At 37.4% G+C, this 20,247-nt stretch overlaps 1 protein-coding gene across 4 annotated transcripts in view; it reads left to right on the top strand.

The window, feature by feature from the left end:
• The window catches only part of cntnap5a (contactin associated protein family member 5a), a 172,540-nt gene that overhangs the window by 128,075 nt on the left and 24,218 nt on the right, over nt 1–20,247 (top strand). For all 4 annotated transcript variants that reach the window (XM_055015104.1, XM_055015107.1, XM_055015106.1 and 1 more), the window contains 2 exons: nt 8,692–8,931; nt 16,070–16,291. In XM_055015104.1, coding sequence (XP_054871079.1) covers nt 8,692–8,931; nt 16,070–16,291 — 462 coding nt within the window. The remainder of the gene's footprint in view (nt 1–8,691; nt 8,932–16,069; nt 16,292–20,247) is intronic.

Here is a 20,247-nt window from a genome sequence, read left to right as displayed (position 1 = left end):
TCTGCAGTATACTTTTACGTGTGACTTTATGCTGTTCTAGTGTTATTGAATAGACATTTATGAGACCAGACTCCATTCAAAATATGCAGAATTTTAGACACAATTTAGACATGGCTGCACAAGTACTAAACTTCACTCAAAATATTGACAATTTTAGACTTTTTTGTCAGTTATTGTTTGACTGCAGACGCCTTTCTCACTGAGCTTATTTTGAGAGCCGTCCACACCGAGGAGGTCGACTCTCCCCTGACGTTGCAGTTGTTGTGCTCAGGTTTTGTCCTCTGCATGTTGTCGCAGTACAGATTTATCTCCTGGGCGGCTGCATGCAGGGCAGAAGTGATTACAGCTAACAAAGCCCCTTTAAATGCACATACATCATCCCGGTGTTGTGTTCAGGTACGCCGTTCCCTTGTATTAAGAAATCAATTCTTCCAGCCGCTCGGAAAAAAAATAATTTATTTTATTGTTCTTTCATTACGGCGGTGTTCGGGGAGCGTGGCGGCTCTGCGACGTTTTAATGCATCCTCAGTAATATCACAGACAGATACCATTATAAAAATCAGAGCTTTTTTTCCTTCTTTCATGCAGCTAATGGATCATTTACCTACAGAAATAATGTACAGGAGGTAATATTCCTCCTCTGCGGATACGAGGTTTCATTTTCATGAGGCATCATGTCGTTTCTCTCCATTCAGGCCTAATAAGGTCACATGGGCGATCATGTCTTTGTGCTATTTCAGTAGAACCACATATATATATATATATATATATATATATATATATATATATATATATATATATATATATATATATATATATATATATATATATATATATACATATATATATATAATGGAACTTATAGAAGGAGGGAACGTTACAGAGAAAATCACTTCATTATTGGAGGTTCTTGTTAATCTGATCTGGTTCAGAATCATCACAGGAAAGTTTGTCATAGATTTGAAGTTCTAGAGAAAAATAGTCTCAACATACAGAATCTCTAGTCTCTTTCTCCTTCAGAGGAGTCATAGGAGTCTTGGTGGCCTCCCTCTCTAGTCTCTTTCTCCTTCAGAGGAGTCATAGGAGTCTTGGTGGCCTCCCTCTCTAGTCTCTTTCTCCTTCAGAGGAGTCACAGGAGTCTTGGTGGCCTCCCTCTCTAGTCTCTTTCTCCTTCAGAGGAGTCATAGGAGTCTTGGTGGCCTCCCTCTCTAGTCTCTTTCTCCTTCAGAGGAGTCATAGGAGTCTTGGTGGCCTCCCTCTCTAGTCTCTCAGGTCTTGAGGACGTCCTGCTCTAGTCAGATTTATTCATGTTCTATCTTCCTTCCATTTCTTAATGATGGATTTAACTGGACTCCAAGAGATCTTCAGGAACTTTAAATGTTCTTGTATCGTCCTGACTGATGCTTTTCAACAACCTTTTCTCAGAGTTTCTTGGTTCTTTAGTCTTCATGGTGTAGTTCTATCCAGGAGTTCTGATCCACCAGAGACTGGACCTTCAGATCCAGGAGTCTTTATACTAATAGATAATAATAAATTCTTGTCAAAAATGCCAAATTCTACTTGTAACTTTGGAGTGTGGGTGCTTCTGGTGCCGAAATGTCCAAAATCTGGATATTCTGACTTTGTGTAGCTCATGACCAGAGGTTAATTTGGGTCGGAGTCCAACGGAGCCGAAGTTCATCCAGATCTCAGCCTGTCAGAGCTCCTTCAGTTTTACAGCTTTACACAGATCTCTAAAGCTGCCTTCAGATGAGGTTTTGTGCTAAATGTAGACATTGTTTTCTTTTCTTTAGTTTTTTTTAAAGCAGCTCTGGGATCAACAGCAGCTGAGAGAAATTTACGCAGGTGACAGAAAAGCTGCAGTAACTTCATTAATTATTTGCATCTTGTGATGCGTCGTCTTCATCCAGCGTGGTCTCATTAACCTGAAGAGCACAGATCCTCTAAAGCAAAATTATTTGGAACAGGGCGGTCATCCTCAAGGTGAATCCGGCTTCTTTCTTTATTATTTTTTTTCTTGTTTTCAGCAGAAGTCCAAACGTCATTCCCTCTGGAGGATCTCTTTGGTGTTTTCTTGCATATAAAGTGGATCATTACGGGGATGCTTCAGTTCTGCTGCTTAAATGCAATAATATCTGCAGCTTTGGTGCTTTTGTGAGCACGAATTCATCTGAAGTCAAACTGAAAACAAGGCAGAAGAGCGTCGGTGTGATGCTAATGAAAACACGGTTTATTATACATAAGTTACTGCAGTTTATCTGTCTTGTTGCTTTTCAGCTTCACGCAGGTTTTTGTCCTTTAAATTAATTAAAGATGCTGTTTCATCCAAATTACAGAAAAGTACAGAAAGCAAACCGATTAAATCATCTTTAAAAATGAGTGTCTTTGTCTTCAGCTGCTCAGATAATTAGATTTAATTAGAGACTCCGACATTTCACTAAAAACGAGGGAGTGGAAGGGATTTTTAGGTTAAAATGTGACATTTAAAACGTTTAGCTGCAAAAACTGTTTCACAGAAACATAGCTGTGGTTGGTCTGGAAAAAAACGGTGACAAGAAGAAGAAGAATGAAAAAGAAGGAGATAAAAACACAACAGTGTTAAGAAAGGTAGGAGATAAAGAAGTAGATAATAAAGAGAGAAAATGAAAACAGACAGTGGATAAAAACCAACACTGTGTTAGAAGATAGAAGGAAAATAAAATGAAGATGATGAAGGAGAAAAAGAGGACAAAGAAGTGCAGTGGGGATCGAAACTTTGGGCACTCCAGGTAAAAATAAAGAAGCCAAGGAAAGATGGAAAAATCTCCAAAAGGCATCAAATTACAGATAAGACATTCTTATATGTCAAAAAAAAAGTTAGATTTTATTTCCATCATTTACACTTTCAAAATAACAGAAAACACAATAATGGCGTCTGCAAAAGTTTGGGCACCCTGCAGAGTTTATACCTTGTACTGCCCCCTTTGGCAAATATCACAGCTTGTAAACGCTTTTTGTAGCCAGTTAAGAGTCTTTCAGTTCTTGTTTGAGGTATCTTCGCCCATTCTTCCTTACAAAAGTCTTCCAGTTCTTTGAGATTTCTGGGCTGTCTGTCACACACTGCTCTTTTAAGGTCTATCCATAGATTTTCAATGATGTTGAGGTCTGGAGATTGTGAAGGCCATGGCAAAACCTTCAGTTTACGCCTCGATGTAATCCACCGTGGATTTTGAGGTGTGTTTAGGATCACTGTCCATTTGTAGAAGCCATCCTGTCTTTAACTTCAGCTTTTTCACAGATGGCATCAAGTTAGCGTCCAAAATTTGCTGAAATTTTATTGAATCCATTTTTCTTTCTACTTGTGAAACGTTCCCTGTGCCACTGGCTGCAATACAACCCCAAAGCATGATTGATCCACCCTCATGCTTAACAGTTGGACAGAGGTTCTATTCATTAAATTCTGTGCCCTTTCTTCTCCAAACGTACCTTTGCTCATTCTGGCCAAAAAGTTCTATTTTAACCTCATCGGTCCACAGAACTTGTTTCCAAAATGCATCAGGCTTGTCTATATGTTCATTTGCAAACTTCAAATGCTGATTTTTGTGGTGAGGACGTAGAAGAGGTTTTCTTCTGATGACTCTTCCATGAAGACCATATTTGTACAAGTATCTCTTTATAGTGGAATAGTGTACCACAACTCCAGTGTCTGCCAGATCTTTCTGGAGGGATCATGCAGTCAAACGTGGGTTTTGACTTGCTTTTCTCACAATCCTGCGAACTGTTCTGTCTGATATTTTTCTTGGTCTTCCAGATCTTGTTTTAACTTCCACTGTTCCTGATGACTGCCATTTCTTAATTACATTCTGAACAGAGGATATTGGCATCTGAAAACGCTTTGCTATCTTCTTATAGACTTCTCCTGCTTTGTGAGCGTCAACTATTTTCAGTTTCAGAGTTCTAGACAACTGCTTAAAAGAACCCATGGTGCTGATTGTTGGGGCAAGGTCAGATGAGTCTGGGCATTTAAAACCTTTGAGATTGACATCACCTGGTCTTTCCAGATGATGATTGTGAACAATCCATGACACTGTCAGGTCTCAGCTTTCCAAAGGGGGCGGTGCATGCTATAAACTCTGCAGGGTGCCCAAACTTTTGCAGACGCTATTATTGCTGTTATTTTGAAAGTGTAAATGATGGAAATAAAATCTAACTTTTTTTGACATGTTATAAGAAAGTCTCATCTGTAATTTGATGCCTTTTGGAGATTTTTCCATCTTTCCTTGGCTTCTTTACGCACATTAATGCAAATTTTTACCTGGGGTGCCCAAACTTTCAATCCCCACTGTAGAAGACAAAGACCAAGAAGAAAAAGAAGAAGAAAAGGACGTACTCATGGAAGAAGAACAAGACAAAGAAGGAGAAGATGATGAAGAGGATGATGAAGATGAAGAAGAAAAATAAAAAGGAGGTGAAAAAGAAGAAGAATATGAAGGAAAAGACAAAAAATAAGAGGAAGAAAAAGTTGAAGATATAGAAGAAGAAAGACAAATAAAAACACAACATGAGGAAGAAAAACTAACAGTGTTAGAAAAGGTCATCGAAGAAGAAGAAGGATGAAGATGTAGAAGAAGATGGTGAAGAAGAAGAAAAGAAGAATAGGATGAAAACTGTTTTAAAGCCATTTTGGACAAAACTGGAGTCATTTTTGGTGAAAATTAGGGTAATTCTGGGCAAAATTGGATCCATTTTGGGCAAAATATGATCTATTTTGGTCCATTGGAGTCATTTTGGACACAATTAGGGTCATTTTGGGAAAAAATTGAGACATTTTGGTCAGTTGGAGTCATTTTGGACAAAATTGGAGTCATTTTGGACACAATTGGATTTTTTTTTTTTTTTGGACAAAATTAAGGTCATTCTGGGCAAAACTGGAACCATTTTGGACAAACAGGAGTCATTTTGGACAAAACTGGAGTAATTTGGGGCAAAATTGGAGTAATTTTGGACAATTTTTGAGTAATTTGGGACAAATTTTATATTACTGGCCCTTGAAAATTGGAGAAAGAGCAACGTTTTCCAACAATTATCAGTTATTAAATGTCATAATCACATCAATTTGCAGGATTTTTGACAGTTTTATGGTCAAAGTTGTATTTAACACTGGGTTAAGATTACATAGCTTGTAAATAATTGTTTTATGTTTTTTTTTTTAATTGAAAATCAAAACAACCAGTTAGTCCTGCTCAATGTTCACCCAGTGCTGAAATGAGAACAACTGAATTCATAATGAATGCATTTAATAATTGTTTGGTCCATAAAATATCAGAAAATGGTGAAAAATGTCTTTTATTCTCCAAAGGTACTGAATTCACTCTCAGATAGGAAGAAAGAAACCAGAAAATATTCACATTTAAGAAGCTGCAATCAACGGATTTCAATAGTTTTTACTTTAAAAACTACTCAAACTGATTAATTGATTATCAAAATAGTTGCTGATTAATTTAATGGTTGACTGATAATTAATCGTTGCAGCTCTGATGTTCGCTGCCGTTTGTCACTGTCATGTTAATTATTTTTAACCTTTAATGGCTGGGACTGTGTTTTGGGACCAACTGGCAAATTTGTCTTGTGCACTCACTGCTGAGACGTGTTAGGCATTTAAATGAGCTAAAAACCACGAGAACGAGGCAGAAAGTGACAAAAATTAGACAGAAAACAACAAAGACGAGGAATAAAATGACAACAATTAGACAGAAAACAACAAGAATGAGGCACAAAATGACAAATACGAGATAGAAAACAAGAAAAATAGGACACAAAATCACAAAAACTGAACATAAAATGAGACAAAATGAAACACAAAACAACAGTCAAGAGATAAAACGGGACTATTTTTTCAACTGAAAGTAGTTCCGGTAGACACTGAACAAACAGGGACTCAAAACCGTCTAAAATAACTTAAAGCCTGTCCAAAATTACTCCAATTTTGCCTAAAATTACCCCAGTTTTGTTGAAAATGTTCCACTTTTGCCCAAACTGACCCAAATTTTGTGCAAAATGACCCCAATTGTGTCCAAAATGGGTCCACAATGATTCTAATTTTGCCTAAATTGACCCCAGTTTTGTCAAATGACTCCAATTTTGTACAAAATGATTCTAATTTCACCCAAAATAACTCCAATTTTGCCCAAAATGACTCAACTTTTGTCCAAAATGACTCTAATTTTGTCCAAAGCTCCACAAAATAGTCCAAAATTGGCTTGAAACCTGCGCAAAATTACTCAGAAATTGTCCAAATGGATTAATATTGCCATTTGGTATGCCACAATACTACCCCAATGGAAAATTTTGCACTTTTTCAGATTTTTAAATGGCAGTAATTAAAATTCCATCTGCTGATGGATCCATTTAATCACTCTGACTTCCTGGGAGCTATTTTTTCTGAGTCCTCACCAAGTTTCACGTCTGTGGGAGTTTTATTTGTGCAGATATTGAACCTTTAAAATGGCTTCTCAGGTTTTTGTTGTAAAATCTCGTCACTGCAGCTCCACCAAATGTGATGCAACACAAATGAAACACAACAGAGCTGCGTCTGGTTTAATCAAAGGACGCGTTGTGGTCCATGTTTAATAAGAAATAAGCTGCTGCTCTCACCATATATGCCACTAAAGTAAGAATTTCAGAGTCCAGATGTGAGCTTCCAAACACATGCAGTAAACGTCTCTCCATCTGAAACAATAGAGGATTTAACGGACGTCGTTTTTCAGCCTCGGGCTCCGTGGAAGCAGATTATTCCCCCGTTTGGACGGAAAACCAATCGCTCATTTATGAGAGAAAAAAGAGGCAGAAAGTCATCAGTCTTCCACCTCTGGAAAGCAGGAATTAGCAGCTGTCACCGAGCTGCTGACACTTTCTATTCAGTCCTGAAGCCCCCGCAGTCGTCCTGGAAACACCCGGGAATGAAAGCCTCGGCAGCTTTCACCCTCTCAGCCCGACATTTTTACTCACTGTGGGCTCCTTCCTCCGTTATCACATGAAACTTCAACATGTTAACATCCAGAGAGCCTTAGGGGCGTCACATATTTAACCCTTTACATTATTTACAGCCTCACAGAGACAGTTTTACTGCCCTGCTGCTGCTTTATGGCTCCCTTTTCTCATTTAGTGTCTTATTTTTGTTGTTTCATGGCTCTTTGTGGCTATTTTGTCTTTTTTTTTAATCATTTTTTGCCTCATTTTTGTGATTTTGTGTCTTTTTTCCATTTTTTGCTTAATTTTTGTCATATTGTGTCATTTTTTGTAGTCACGTGTTTGTGGTTGTTTTGTCGAATTTCTTATCTTTTTTTGCCTCATTTTTGTTGTTTTTTCTTTAATTTTTATCATCTTATGTCTTATTTTTGTTGTTTTTTTGTTTAATTTTTGTCATTTTGTGTCTTGTTTTTGTCAATATTTTTGTCATTTTATATTATTTTTGTCGTTTTTTGTCATTTTGTGTCTTGTTTTTGTCAATTTTTTTGTCCTTTTATCTTATTTTTGTCGTTTTTTTTGTCATTTTGTGTCTTGTTTGTTTTTTGTCTAATTTTAGTCCGTTTGTGTCTTCTATTTGTTGTTTTGTTTCTTTATAGTTGTTCTGTCTCATTTTTTTTATCATTTCTCTGCCTCATTTTTGTTGTTTTTTTTATTTTTATCATCTTGTGTCTTATTTTTGTTGTTTTTTGTTTAATTTTTGTAATTTTGTGTCTTTTTTGTCAATATTTCTTTCATTTTATCTTATTTTTGTCATTTTCTGTTACTTTGTGTCTTGTTTTTTGTCAGTTTTTTGTCATTTTATCTTACTTTTGTCGTTTTTTTGTCATTTTGTGTCGTGTTTGTTTTTTGTCTAATTTTAGTCAGTTTGTGTCTTCTATTTGTTGTTTTGTGTTTCTTTATAGTAGTTCTGTCTCATTTTTAATCATTTCTTTGCCTCATTTTTGTTGTTTTTTTATTTAATTTTTATCATCTTGTCTTGTTTTTGTTTTTTGTTTAATTTTTGTCATTTTGTGTCTTGTTTTGTCAATATTTTTGTCATTTTATATTATTTTTGTCATTTTTTTGTCGTTTTTGTCAGTTATTTGTCATTTTATCTTATTTTTGTCGTTTTTTTGTCATTTTGTGTCTTGTTTTTTGTCAGTTTTTTGTCATTTTATCTTATTTTTGTCGTTTTTTTGTCATTTTGTGTCTTGTGTTTGTTTTTTGTCTAATTTTAGTCAGTTTGTGTCTGCTATTTGTTGTTTTGTGTTTCTTTATAGTAGTTCTGTCTAATTTTTTATCATTGCTTTGCCTCATTTTTGTTGTTTTGTGCCTTATCTTTGTCCCTTTGTGTCTTGTTTTTTGTCTAATTTTTGTCATTTTATGTGTCGTTTTTGTCATTTTGTGTCTCATTTTTTGTCTTTTTGTGGTTTCATGTCTTTTTGTGGTCCTTTTGCCTCCTCCTACTATAGATATTTAACTATTTCTATGTTTACAGTCTCTACACTGCCTGCAGTTCACCTGAAAACTGTCACACCATCGGAGCATTCTGCTCTTTACCTTTTCACAGACCAATAACATAGAAATTTGTCTCCTGTTGGATCCATTCGATCATCTATGATCTTCTGGTACCATGTTTGATAAGTTCTTCCAGATGTTTTCTGGCTGTTCTGTCTGACTGAACCTCCATCTCCATCCTGTCAGGAGGAACGGCGTCCCAGCAGCGAGGCTTCCTGGGCTGCATCCGCTCGCTGACGGTGAACGGCGTCGCCTTCGACCTGGAGGAACGAGCCCGGATGACGCCCGGCGTCAGCTCCGGTTGCCCCGGTTACTGCAGCGGCTCCAGCAGCCTCTGCCACAACCGAGGACGGTGTTTGGAGAAGAGCAACGGATACGTCTGTGACTGTTCTCAGTCGGCCTACGGAGGAACCACCTGTAACCAAGGTGAGCTTTAAACCACAACATTAGCCCATTTAATTAGTATCAGTCTGACTGTTCTCAGTCGGCCTACGGAGGAACCACCTGTAACCGTTTCTCCCAAAATGACTCCAATTCTGTCCAAATGACTTAAATTTGGTCCAAAATTCCTCCAATTTTGTCCAAAATGACTCAAATTTTGCCCAAAAAGATTCCAATTTTGCCCCAAATTACCCCAATTGTGCCCCAAATGACTCAAATTTTGCCCAAAATGATTCGAATTGTGCCCAAAATTACTCCAGTTTTGTCCAAAATGTTTCCACTTTTGCCCAGAATGACTCCAATATTGTCCAAATGATTCCAATTTTGTCCATAATGACTACAATTTCGCCCAAAATTACTCAAATTTTGTCGAGAATGGTTCCACTTCAGTCCAAAATTACTCCAAATTTGTCCAAAATGACTCCAATTCTGCCCTAAGCAACTACAGTTTTGTCCTAAATGACTAAAATTTTGCCCAGAATGACTCCAATTCTGCCCAAAACGACTCCAATTTTGTCTTAAATGACTCAAATTTTGTCCAAAATGGCTCCAATTTTGTTCAAAAATGACTCAATTGTGTCCAAAATGGGTCAAGATGCTTTAAACCACACAAACACAACGTTAGTCCATTTAATCAATATCAGTCCGACTCCAGAACATCTAAGATTCATCAGAACCAACATCGGAGCAGCTGAATCACAGTTTCATTTTAAAGATTCTACAACCAGCCCTAGTTGGTTCTGTTGAGTTCCAGATTCTGATCCACAGATTCGACTCTAATGGACTGAAGGTTAAATGAAGGCAGATTTTTAGAGCTGAAACTGAAAGAATGTCGCATCCAAAATGACCTAGACTTTACTTAAATTGCCAAAAGTAACTTAAAATCTGTCCAAATTACACACAAAAATGTCCAAAATGACTGTAGTATTGTCCAAAGAACTCGCATTTTGTCTAAAACTACACAAAAATAGTCCAAAATAACATAAGACCTGTCCAAAATGAGTTAGAATTTATCCAAAATGAATGAAATAACACAGTCCCTGCAGCGTTACAAAAAAAACAGATTTTTACAGGAAACTGTCGATGTTTCTGTCAATTTAACCTCATCTGTGGGATTAAACTCTGAAAAATGAAGCAGCAGAGATGAGTTTCTGGGTTCAGACATCCAGAGGGAGATCAGATCCTCCTGGGGTTCTAAAGATTCCAGCTGAGGTGGTTCTGATTAGGTTCCTCCTGGACCGATCCTGTTTGAGGTTTTCTGGAACCAGCGGAGGGATTTTCTAACATTATATATCTCATCTGGCCCAGGACGCCTCCACATCCTCCAGGAGGAAACTCAGCTGGGACTCTGGATGAGCTGAAGGAAGTTTAGATGGAGGGAAACAGGAAGTACTGATCTAACTTCACTAAAGCTCTACTTCCAGGACACTTCCTGTCTGACCTGATCACCAACGTATCCATCCACCGGTTGGTTTAGTGTGTTGGTGCGGCAGAGGGCGACTTTAAAGAGCTCTTGAACAACTTGTGGGCAACTTTCAAGGTGTCTTAAGTCATTTTGCACCAGTTTTGAGTCACTCGTGGCAGGTTTCAAGACATTTTGTACAAATTTAGGGTCATTTTCATGAAACTGAGTAATTTTGGGCAAATTTCAAGACATTTTAGACAGTTTTCAGTCATTGTGGACAATTTTTGCATAATTTTGTCCAGGTTTAAAGACACTTAAGACACTTTTTTAATACTTTTTGGACAATTTCTGGTCCAGTTTTTGAGTAACTTTGGCAAGGTGGAGTTGCTTTGGATGAAATTGCATCAGTTTAGAAAATTCTTGAGTCGTTTCGGAGTAATTCTCAAGACGTTTTCAGTCATTTTTGACACATTTTCATCCTTTTGTCCTGGTTTAAAGACAGTTAAGACACTTTTTAAGTAGCTTTTGGACAGTTTTGGCATTTTGAAACTTTGAGTCTGTTTAGACAAAAGCTGAGTAATTTGAAAGACGTCTTAAGTAATTTTGGACAGTTTGGAGTCATTTTGGCAAAGTTTAGAGTCACTTCGTGCAAATTTCAAGACATTTTAGACAATTTTCAGTCTTTGCAGACAATTTTTTTTCATGATATCATTGTCCAGGTTTGACGACAATTAACACACTTTTTAAGTAAATTTTGGACATTTTTTTTAGCCTTGTTGCACCATTTCTCCGTAATTTTGGCAACTTTGAGTTGATTTGGACAAAAGTTGAATAATTTGAAAGAAGCCTCCCGTAATTTTGGACAGTTTTCAAGACAAGTTTAGAATAATTTTGGCAAAGTTTTAAATCACTCTTGGCAGGTTTCAAGACATGTTGTACAGTTTTGGGGTCATTTTTAAGCAGCTTTGAGTATTTTGGGGCAAATTTGAAGACATTTTAGACAATTTTGTCCAGGTTTAAAGACACTTAAAACTTTTTAAGTACAGTTTTGACTATTTGTAGTCTGGGTTTTGATTAAGTTTGGCACGTTTGAGATGCTTTGAACAAAGTTTGCATCATTTTGGAAAATTCTTGAGTCTTTCTGGACACGTTGGAAAAGTTTCAGCCAAACTGGACAGTTTCTGAGGAATTTTCAAGAAGTTTTAAGTAATTTTTGACAAATTTTTAGCCTTGTTGCACTATTTTTCCATAGTTTTGGCAACTTTAAGTCGGTTTGGACAAAAGCTGAGTAATTTTAAAGATGTCTTTAATAATTTTGGACAGTTCAGAGTCATTTTGGCAAAGTTTTGAGTCACTTTGGGCAAATTTCAAGACATTTTAGACAATTTTGAGTCATTGCAGACAATTTTTCATAATCTTAACCAGGTTTAAAGACAATTCAGACACTTTTAAGTATGTTTTAAACAATTTTTAGTCCTGTTTTTGAGTCACTTTGGGCAAGTTTCAAAACATCTTCTACAGTTTTGGGTTAATTTTCACATAGCTTTGAGTCATTTTGGGCAATTTCTAAAATATATCCTGGAAATTGTCCAAAATCACTTCCAAAGTGTCTCAAACTTGCCAAAATTGTGCAAAATTTATTCATAAGGTTTCAAAACATCATGAAAATGGCTCAAGGATGGTTCAAAATGTCTCTTTTCAGCTGCTCGTCTGTGGACTTTAGTCATTTTGGACCATTTTTAAGTCATTGTTGAGTCAAGTTTCTCAAGTTTTGCTGTCTTTCTGCCTCGTCCTCTGAATCTGTTGTTTTATAGGAACTTAGGACAGTTTCTGTTGTCCAGGGTTAAAGACACTTTGGATACTTTATGAGTAAATTTTGGACAATTTTTAGCCTTGTTAGACCAATTTTCCGTAATTTTGGCAACTTTGAGTCTGTTTGGATGAAAGTTGAGTAATTTTAAAGAAGTCTTATGCAATTTTGGACAGTTCAGAGTCATTTTGGAAAAGTTTTGATTTTCTACAGTATTGGGATCATTTTTAAGCAGCTTTGAGTATTCTGGGGCAAATTTTAAGACATTACAAACAAATTTCAAGTCATTGGGGACAATTTTTACATTATTTTGTCCAGGCTTAAAGATACCTAAGACGCTTTCTAAGTACATTTTGGACAAGTTTTAGTCTGGTTCTTGAGAAAATTTGGTAAGTTTGAGTTGCTTTGGACTAAATTTGCATCATTTTGGCAAAGTTTTGAGTCAGTTTGGACAAGTAGCAAGACATTTTCTACAGTGTTTGGATCATTTTTAAGCAGCTTTGAGTCATTTTTAGACCAATTTCAAGTCATTTTGGGCAGTGAGTTATTGTAGTTTAGTGATTTCTCCACCTTCTCTTTGCTTTCTGTGCTGTTTAAAATGTGTTTTATGGAGTGTTTCGTGTCCTCAGCTTACACTGGAGGCTCACATCTTTTGTTGCTTTTATTTATGCTGCTTTATGACAGAATAAAACCTCAGCCAGGTTCATTTTCTCTTATTTATTTACTCTATTAGCTTTGGCGTCCAGAGATTTTCTGCGTCATTGCCCTGGTTTGACTGTTTTCTATTAGAAAATGTAATCTGAAAGTTAAGATATTAGTTTTCCACATGCTGAGGTGTCCTGAAGTGTTTTGTGAAAAGGTTTTTCTGAGTCTGGTTCATTCATCATGTTTGTCCTGCAGGAGAAGCTTCAGACTGTCGTCGACTTTATTTGTTCTAATGAACTTTAATGATGTGCTTTGGTGCATTTGTTATTCAGATATGAATATTTTTTAATTTAACTTCTGTAAAACATCAGCATAGTGAAGAAAGTAATTCATCCTACTGCTGTCAGTTGTTACTGCATTGGAAAAATGTCGGGAGATTTTGGAGCAATTTCAATTATTTTTGGGTTATTTTGGACATTATTTTGGACAATATTTTGACTCATTCTGGGGGACACATTTTATCATCTTGGACAAGTTTTTTTTTTTCCTGTTGGACAATTTTTTAGCTATTTTTTAGCTGATTTAAAATCATTTTGGAAACTTTTCAGGTAATCTTCAAGGGGTTTGAATTCATATTGGACAATTTTTTTTAAATTTTCAAGACTCTTATAGTAATTTTTATTAATTTTTGAGTAATTGTTAAGTAGTTTTGAGGCATATTAAACAAATCGTAATTGTTGGCAAATTTTGAGTCATTCTGGAAACTTTGAATAATTTTTTAAGAATATTTAAGTCATTTTGGACATTTTTTTTAGCCTTTTTCAAGATGCTTAGAGTCACTTTGTACAGATTTTGAGTCATTTTAGATCATTTTTGAGTAATAATCAAGGAGTCTCGAGGCATTTTGGACGATTGCAAAGTCATTTTAGAAAAATATTTGGTCATTTTCAAGACATTTAGACAGATTTGAAGTCATGTCAGATGGTTTTTGAGTAACTGTTAACAAGTTATTCTGGAAACTTTGAGTAGTTTTCAAGACTTAAGTTTAAGTTTTAATTTTTTTGCTATATTGCTGTAAGTCTGTACCTCACTGGTCAGATATTGAGTCATTTTGGACAGATTTTGAGGCTTTTACAAGATGCTTTGAGTCATTTTGGACAGATTTTAAGTCATGTTAGAAGATTTTTGAGTAACTATTAAGAAGTTTTGAGGCATATTAAACACATTGTAGGTCTTTTTCAACTATTTTTGAACTACTGAGTCATTTTGGACAATTTGTGAGTCATTTTAGAAGAATATTTGGTCATTTTCAAGACAAATGAGTCAAATTAGGACATTTTTCTAAATATTTGAAGTGTTTTTGGACAGTTTAGCAGCATGGTGATGGATGTAGTTGATCCCGCTGTTCTACTTTCCAGCCTGGTTTCAGTTTTTGACGGCTGACTGTGAGGATGAGCCAACCTGAAGCAGAAATGAACCAGTTCTGCTCATCACAGTTGTTAGTAGGTCTCAGGGATCTGGGCTGAATGTGTGGAAGCAAACAGAAAGAGGTAGAGCGAGGCCCGGCGTGGATCCAGAGGGAGTCAGGTGACATCTGATAAATTGCCCTAAGTGATGAAAACACCTCAGATAGCATGAAATACTGAAACGTGTTTTTATGCTCGGCCGACACGAACACCGGTTATTTTTAGGTGGGTGAGTAAATCCAGCCGACAGTTGTTGTGTAAACCTCCACATGTGAGGAAAGCAGCCGTGGACGGACTTCCACCGGGTTTATTTCATGATTTTATCTAAAATATTCATTAAAAAGGTTGATATTCTGCACATTTACAGGTTTAGAGGTTTATCTTTAGGATCTATGACAGTTTATTTACCTGTTTTTACCTCACCTGGGCCTCAGTTTTCATGAAAATATTGAATTAGTTTGATTATCTGAGAGTCAATTTTCATGACAGTCAAACCCACAAATGTTTTTTGTCTTGTTTTGTCCTTTTATGTCTCATTTAGGTTGTTTTTCTCATTTTGTACCTCGTTTTTGTTTTCTGTCTCATTTTTTGTTTTCAGTCTAATTTTTCTCATTTTATGCCTAATTTTTCTCATTTTGTACCGTATTTTTTTGTTTTGTCTTGTTTTGTCATTTTGTGTCTTTATTTTCTCATTTTGTGTCTCATTTTTGTTGTTTTCAGTCTAATTTTTCTCATGTGTCTCGTTTCTGTTGTTCTTTGTCTCATTATTCTTCTGCTCATTTTTCTCATCTTTTTATGTTGTTTTCAGTCTTTTTTCTCATTTTATGCCTTTTTTGTCATTTGTACCTTGTTTTTGTTGTCTGTCTTGTTTTCTCATTTTGTCCCATTTTTGTCATTTTGCACCTTGTTTTTTATCGTCTGTCTTGTTTTCTCATTTTGTCTCATTTTTGTTGTTTTCTGTCCCATTTTTCTCATTTTGTCTTGTTTTTTGTCATTTTGTATCTTTTTTATGTTGTTTTGTGTCTTGTTTATGTTGTTTTCTCATTTTTGTTAATTTCTGTCTTTTTTTCATTTTGTGCCTTGTTTTTTTGTTTTAGGTCAAATTTTTCTCATTTTATACCTCATTTTTGGCAATTTGTACCATGTTTTTTTGTTTTCTGTCTTGTTTTCTCATTTTGTGCCTTGTTTTTTTGTTGTTTTCAGTCACATTTTTCTCATTTTGTGTCTTGTCTTTGTCATTTTGTGTCTCATTTTTGTTGTTTTCAGTCTCATTTTGTCATTCTGTGCCTAGTTTTTTGTTTTCTGTCTTGTTTTCTCATCTTATGTCTTATGTTGTTTTGTGTCTCATTTTATGTCTCATTTATATTGTTTCATCTCTTTTTGTTGTCGCTTTTGTCATTTTTCTTCTCTATACTGTCAGCTTCTTTGAGGCATTTTAAAATAATTTTGATTCATTTTGGGCATGTTGCAGACATAGACATATTTTCATATTGTTTTGTCATCTTGGACAATTTTTAAGAGATTTTGGGCAAATTTTTTAGCATTTTGAAGAAGACCTCAGTAATTTTGGTACCTTTTTGAGTTAGTTTGACAATTTTCAAAATGCTTTGTGCATGTTTCATGTAGTATTAGAAATCTGTGGTGTTTTAAAATGTAAATAAGGCAGCAAGCAGCAGAATCTGGGCTCTTTATAGCAGTTTAAACGTCTCCACAGCTTTTGTTTCAGCTGCACACAGAAGCACATTTTCCACCTCCTGCTCTAAAAAAAACATCTTTTTCCTCTCGCTGTGTGTTCAGAGGTGTCGGTGTCCTTCGACCGGGAGTCCTCGGTGACCTACACCTTCCAGGAGCCCTTCTCGGTGATGCAGAACAGGAGCTCGCAGGCCTCCAGCGTTTCCACCGACAGCCGGGCCAGAGAGGACGTGGCCTTCAGCTTCGTCACCTCCCAGCGGCCCGCCATGCTGCTGACCGTCAGCACCTTCAGCCAGCAGTACATCGCCGTCATCCTGGCCAGGAACGGTACGAATCTCACACAGTATCCCTTCACACACGCACTGAAAACCAGACGTACAGCTCGGTAATTATATCCTGCTTTGAAGACGATCTTTAGCCTTCATTAGTGGCAAAAAAGATGTTCACACAGGAAGACGGATAAATTTAGCAGCTGCACTGTTAGCTTCTTCCACCAAACGTTTACGTCTTGTTGTCACTTGAAAACCTCTGCAGATGAAGTGCAATCAGAGACATGGGCGGAGATAAAGATCATCCGCCGGGAATCGAAGGAAAGTGTTGATTGGGTACAAATCTGTTTTGTCAGATTCAACTTCGGTGATCTTTGACTAACGAATTTGCGCCGATAACCAGCAGCAAGCTAGTCTGACAACGCCGACCTTTAAGGCCACGTAGAGAAAGACGGTCCATAATGGAGCTAACGTAGGAGCTAACGTAGGAGCTAATGTAGGACCTAGTGTAGGACCTAATGTAGGAGCTAATGTAGCAGCTAATGTACAAGCTATCATAGGAGCTAAAGTAGCAGCTAATGTAGGACCTAGTGTAGGAGCTAATGTAGCAGCTAATGTAGGACCTATTGTAGGAGCTAATGTAGCAGCTATCGTAGGAGCTGATGTAGGACCTAGTGTAGGAGCTAATGTAGCAACTAATGTACAAGCTATCATAGGAGCTAAATTAGCAGCTAATGTAGGACCTAGTGTAGGACCTAATGTAGGAGCTAATGTAGCAGCTAATGTACAAGCTATAATAGGAGCTAAAGTAGCAGCTAATGTAGGAGCTAAGGTAGCAGCTATCGTAGAAGCTAACGTAGGACCTAGTGTAGGAGCTAATGTAGCAGCTAATGTAGGACCTATTGTAGGACCTAATGTAGGAGCTAATGTAGGACCTAGTGTAGGACCTAATGTAGGAGCTAATGTAGCAGCTAATGTACAAGCTATCATAGGAGCTAAAGTAGCAGCTAATGTAGGAGCTAATGTAGGACCTAGTGTAGGACCTAATGTAGGAGCTAATGTAGCAGCTAATGTACAAGCTATCATAGGAGCTAAAGTAGCAGCTAATGTAGGAGCTAATGTAGGACCTAGTGTAGGAGCTAATGTAGCAGCTAATGTAGGACCTATTGTAGGAGCTAAAGTAGCAGCTAAGGTAGGAGCTAATGTAGCAGCTATCGTAGGAGCTGATGTAGGACCTAGTGTAGGAGCTAATGTAGCAGCTAATGTAGGACCTAATGTAGGAGCTAATGTAGCAGCTATCATAGGAGCTATTGTAGGAGCTAATGTAGCAGCTATTGTAGGAGCTATCGTAGAAGCTAATGTAGCAGCTATTGTAGGAGCAATCGTAGGAGCTATCTTAGGAGCGAACGTAGGAGCTATTGTAGGAGCTCACGTAACAGCTAATGTAGGAGCTAATGTAGGAGCTAATATAGCAGCTAATCTAGGAGCTAATGCAGGAGCTAATGTAGGAACTAATATAGCAGCTAACGTAGGAGCTAATGTAGCAGCTAACGTAGGAGCTAATGCAGGAGCTAATGTAGCAGCTAACGTAGGAGCTAATGTAGCAGCTATCATATCCTGTTAGCATTGTCATCTTTTATTCAACCTCCAACCTCAGACGGTTAAACCAAGTTCAGACACAAGGGGAGGAACATTAGTGCTTCTTTAGTCTGTTAAAGTCACAGCATCCATGAAAAGATCCCTTAGTGCATTTCAGCATGAAGTCAGGGTTGATAAAATTTGGCCTTTTGGAGAAGAATTTACAAAATAAAACTTCTTCAACATCTGAATGCTGCAGTTTTACCTCATTAGTATTTGCAAACATATCAAACTGTCAGGTTCCACAGGGATCATGAGTGAACAGAACTTTCCAAGTCCAGACATAAATTCTCAGTTGGATTGAGGCTTCACATCATGATGCTGCCACCACCGTGCTTTCTAACCATGATGCTGCCACCACCATGCTTCACAGTGTTGATGGTGTGTTTGTGATGATGTTCAGTGTTTGGTCAAACATATCATCTACTCTGATGGACATAAAGCTCTATCCTGGTCTCCTCAGACCAAAGAACCTTCTTCCAGGTGTCTTCAGAGTCTCCACATGTCTTCTGGTGAACTCTAGTCCAGATTTAATTGGAGCTTTTTCCATCAGAGTCTTTCTCTTTGTCTCCATAAAGCTTTGACTGGTGAAGGACAGACAACAGTTGTTGGATGAACAGTCTCTAACATCTCAGCTGCTGAAGCTGGAACTCCTTCAGAGGAGTCAACGGAGTTTTGGTGGCCTCCCTCTCTAGTCTCTTTCTCCTTCAGAGGAGTCATAGGAGTCTTAGTGGCCTCCCTCTCTAGTCTCTTTCTCCTTCAGAGGAGTCATAGGAGTCTTGGTGGCCTCCCTCTCTAGTCTCTTTCTCCTTCAGAGGAGTCATAGGAATCTTGGTGGCCTCCCTCTCTAGTCTCTCAGGTCTTGAGGACGTCCTGCTCTAGTCAGATTTATTCATGTTCCATCTTACATTTCTTAATGATGGATTTAACAGGACTCCAAGAGATCTTCAGGAACTTGGAAATGTTCTTGTATCGTCCTGACTGATGCTTTTCAACAACGTTTTCTCAGAGTTTCTTGGTTCTTTAGTCTTTATGGTGTAGTTCTATCCAGGAGTTCTGATCTAGCAGAGACTGGGCCTTCAAATCCAGGAGTCTTTATACTACAATCACTGATCTCAGATCATCTTTATTTCATCAACTTGGTGGCTTCTAGAACCAACTGGCTGCTCCTGAGGTGAACTGGGTGAGTCACTGTAAAGGGAGTAAACACTTATGCAATCACTTGACATTGCCTGGGAGAAATCTGCTTTAATTTCAACATGAAAGAGTCTTTTATTTTTGTAAGTTATTGTCAAAATTTTTTTTAAAAAAATGATCACGACTCAACATTGAAAAGACAATGAAAGGAGAAAACTTCCAAAGGCAGTGAATCCTTTTTTAACATCAGTTTTTATTTTATTTGTTTTATTTTATTCATTTATTTGATCAGGGACCATGCGATTATCATAGAACACATAGAACTGATGCATTACATATAGAGTGTGTAGCATTGAGCTAATTTGCAACTCCCGTCCCTGGTTGGGCTTTTAAGTAAAAGTAGTCAAAGGATCAACAACACAAATAAAAACAGGACAGAAAACATTAAAAACCTATAACACCCACCCACCCACATACACACACACACACACAATGACACAATCCACAGTCAGTCAGACCTTTTTGATGTCATAAGTGAGTACATTCTTGTTTTTCTTTCAGCCAATACTTAACTTTTGCTGTAAAAGTTTTTAAATCTGCTATCCTATTACAGCAAAAGTTAAGTATTTCTTTTGTATACGTGTTCAACAAAGAGGTAAAAACAGGCCTGATAGAGTGGTTTCCTACAGCTTCACATCATGATGCTGCCACCACCGTGCTTCACAGTGAGGATGGTGTGTTGGTGATGATGTTTGTCTACTCTGATGGACATAAAGCTCCATCCTGGTCTCCTCAGACCAAAGAACCTTCTTCCAGGTGTCTTCAGAGTCACCACGTCTTCTGGTGAACTCTAGTCCAGATTTAATTGGAGCTTTTTTCCAACAGAGTCTTTCTCTTTGTCTCTATAAAGCTTTGACTGGTGAAGGACAGACACCAGCTTGTTTTTCTTTTATTTTCCAGCGTCTATGAGGGAAAATTCCCCTCATTCGCAGGCTGACACAGATGCGTCGCCATGGTTACCAGATGATAATTACCCAGGCTTCCATGTCTTCAAATCGGTCCACTTGACGGTCACGAAGGTTCACTCGGAGGCGGACAGAGATCGTGGAAGAAATAAAAACCCGTCTAAATTAGAGGGATCCGACTGAGATCCAGCTGCTCTCCAGATGCCACAGCAGGTTTACTTAAGCGTGTGCAGACGACGTGTTCGTCAAAACCGTGTGTGAAACACGCGATTAG

This window comes from Amphiprion ocellaris, chromosome 11 (assembly GCF_022539595.1).
Source record: "Amphiprion ocellaris isolate individual 3 ecotype Okinawa chromosome 11, ASM2253959v1, whole genome shotgun sequence".
Taxonomy (NCBI): Eukaryota; Metazoa; Chordata; class Actinopteri; family Pomacentridae; genus Amphiprion; species Amphiprion ocellaris.
This window is presented reverse-complemented; position numbering and strand designations above follow the sequence as displayed.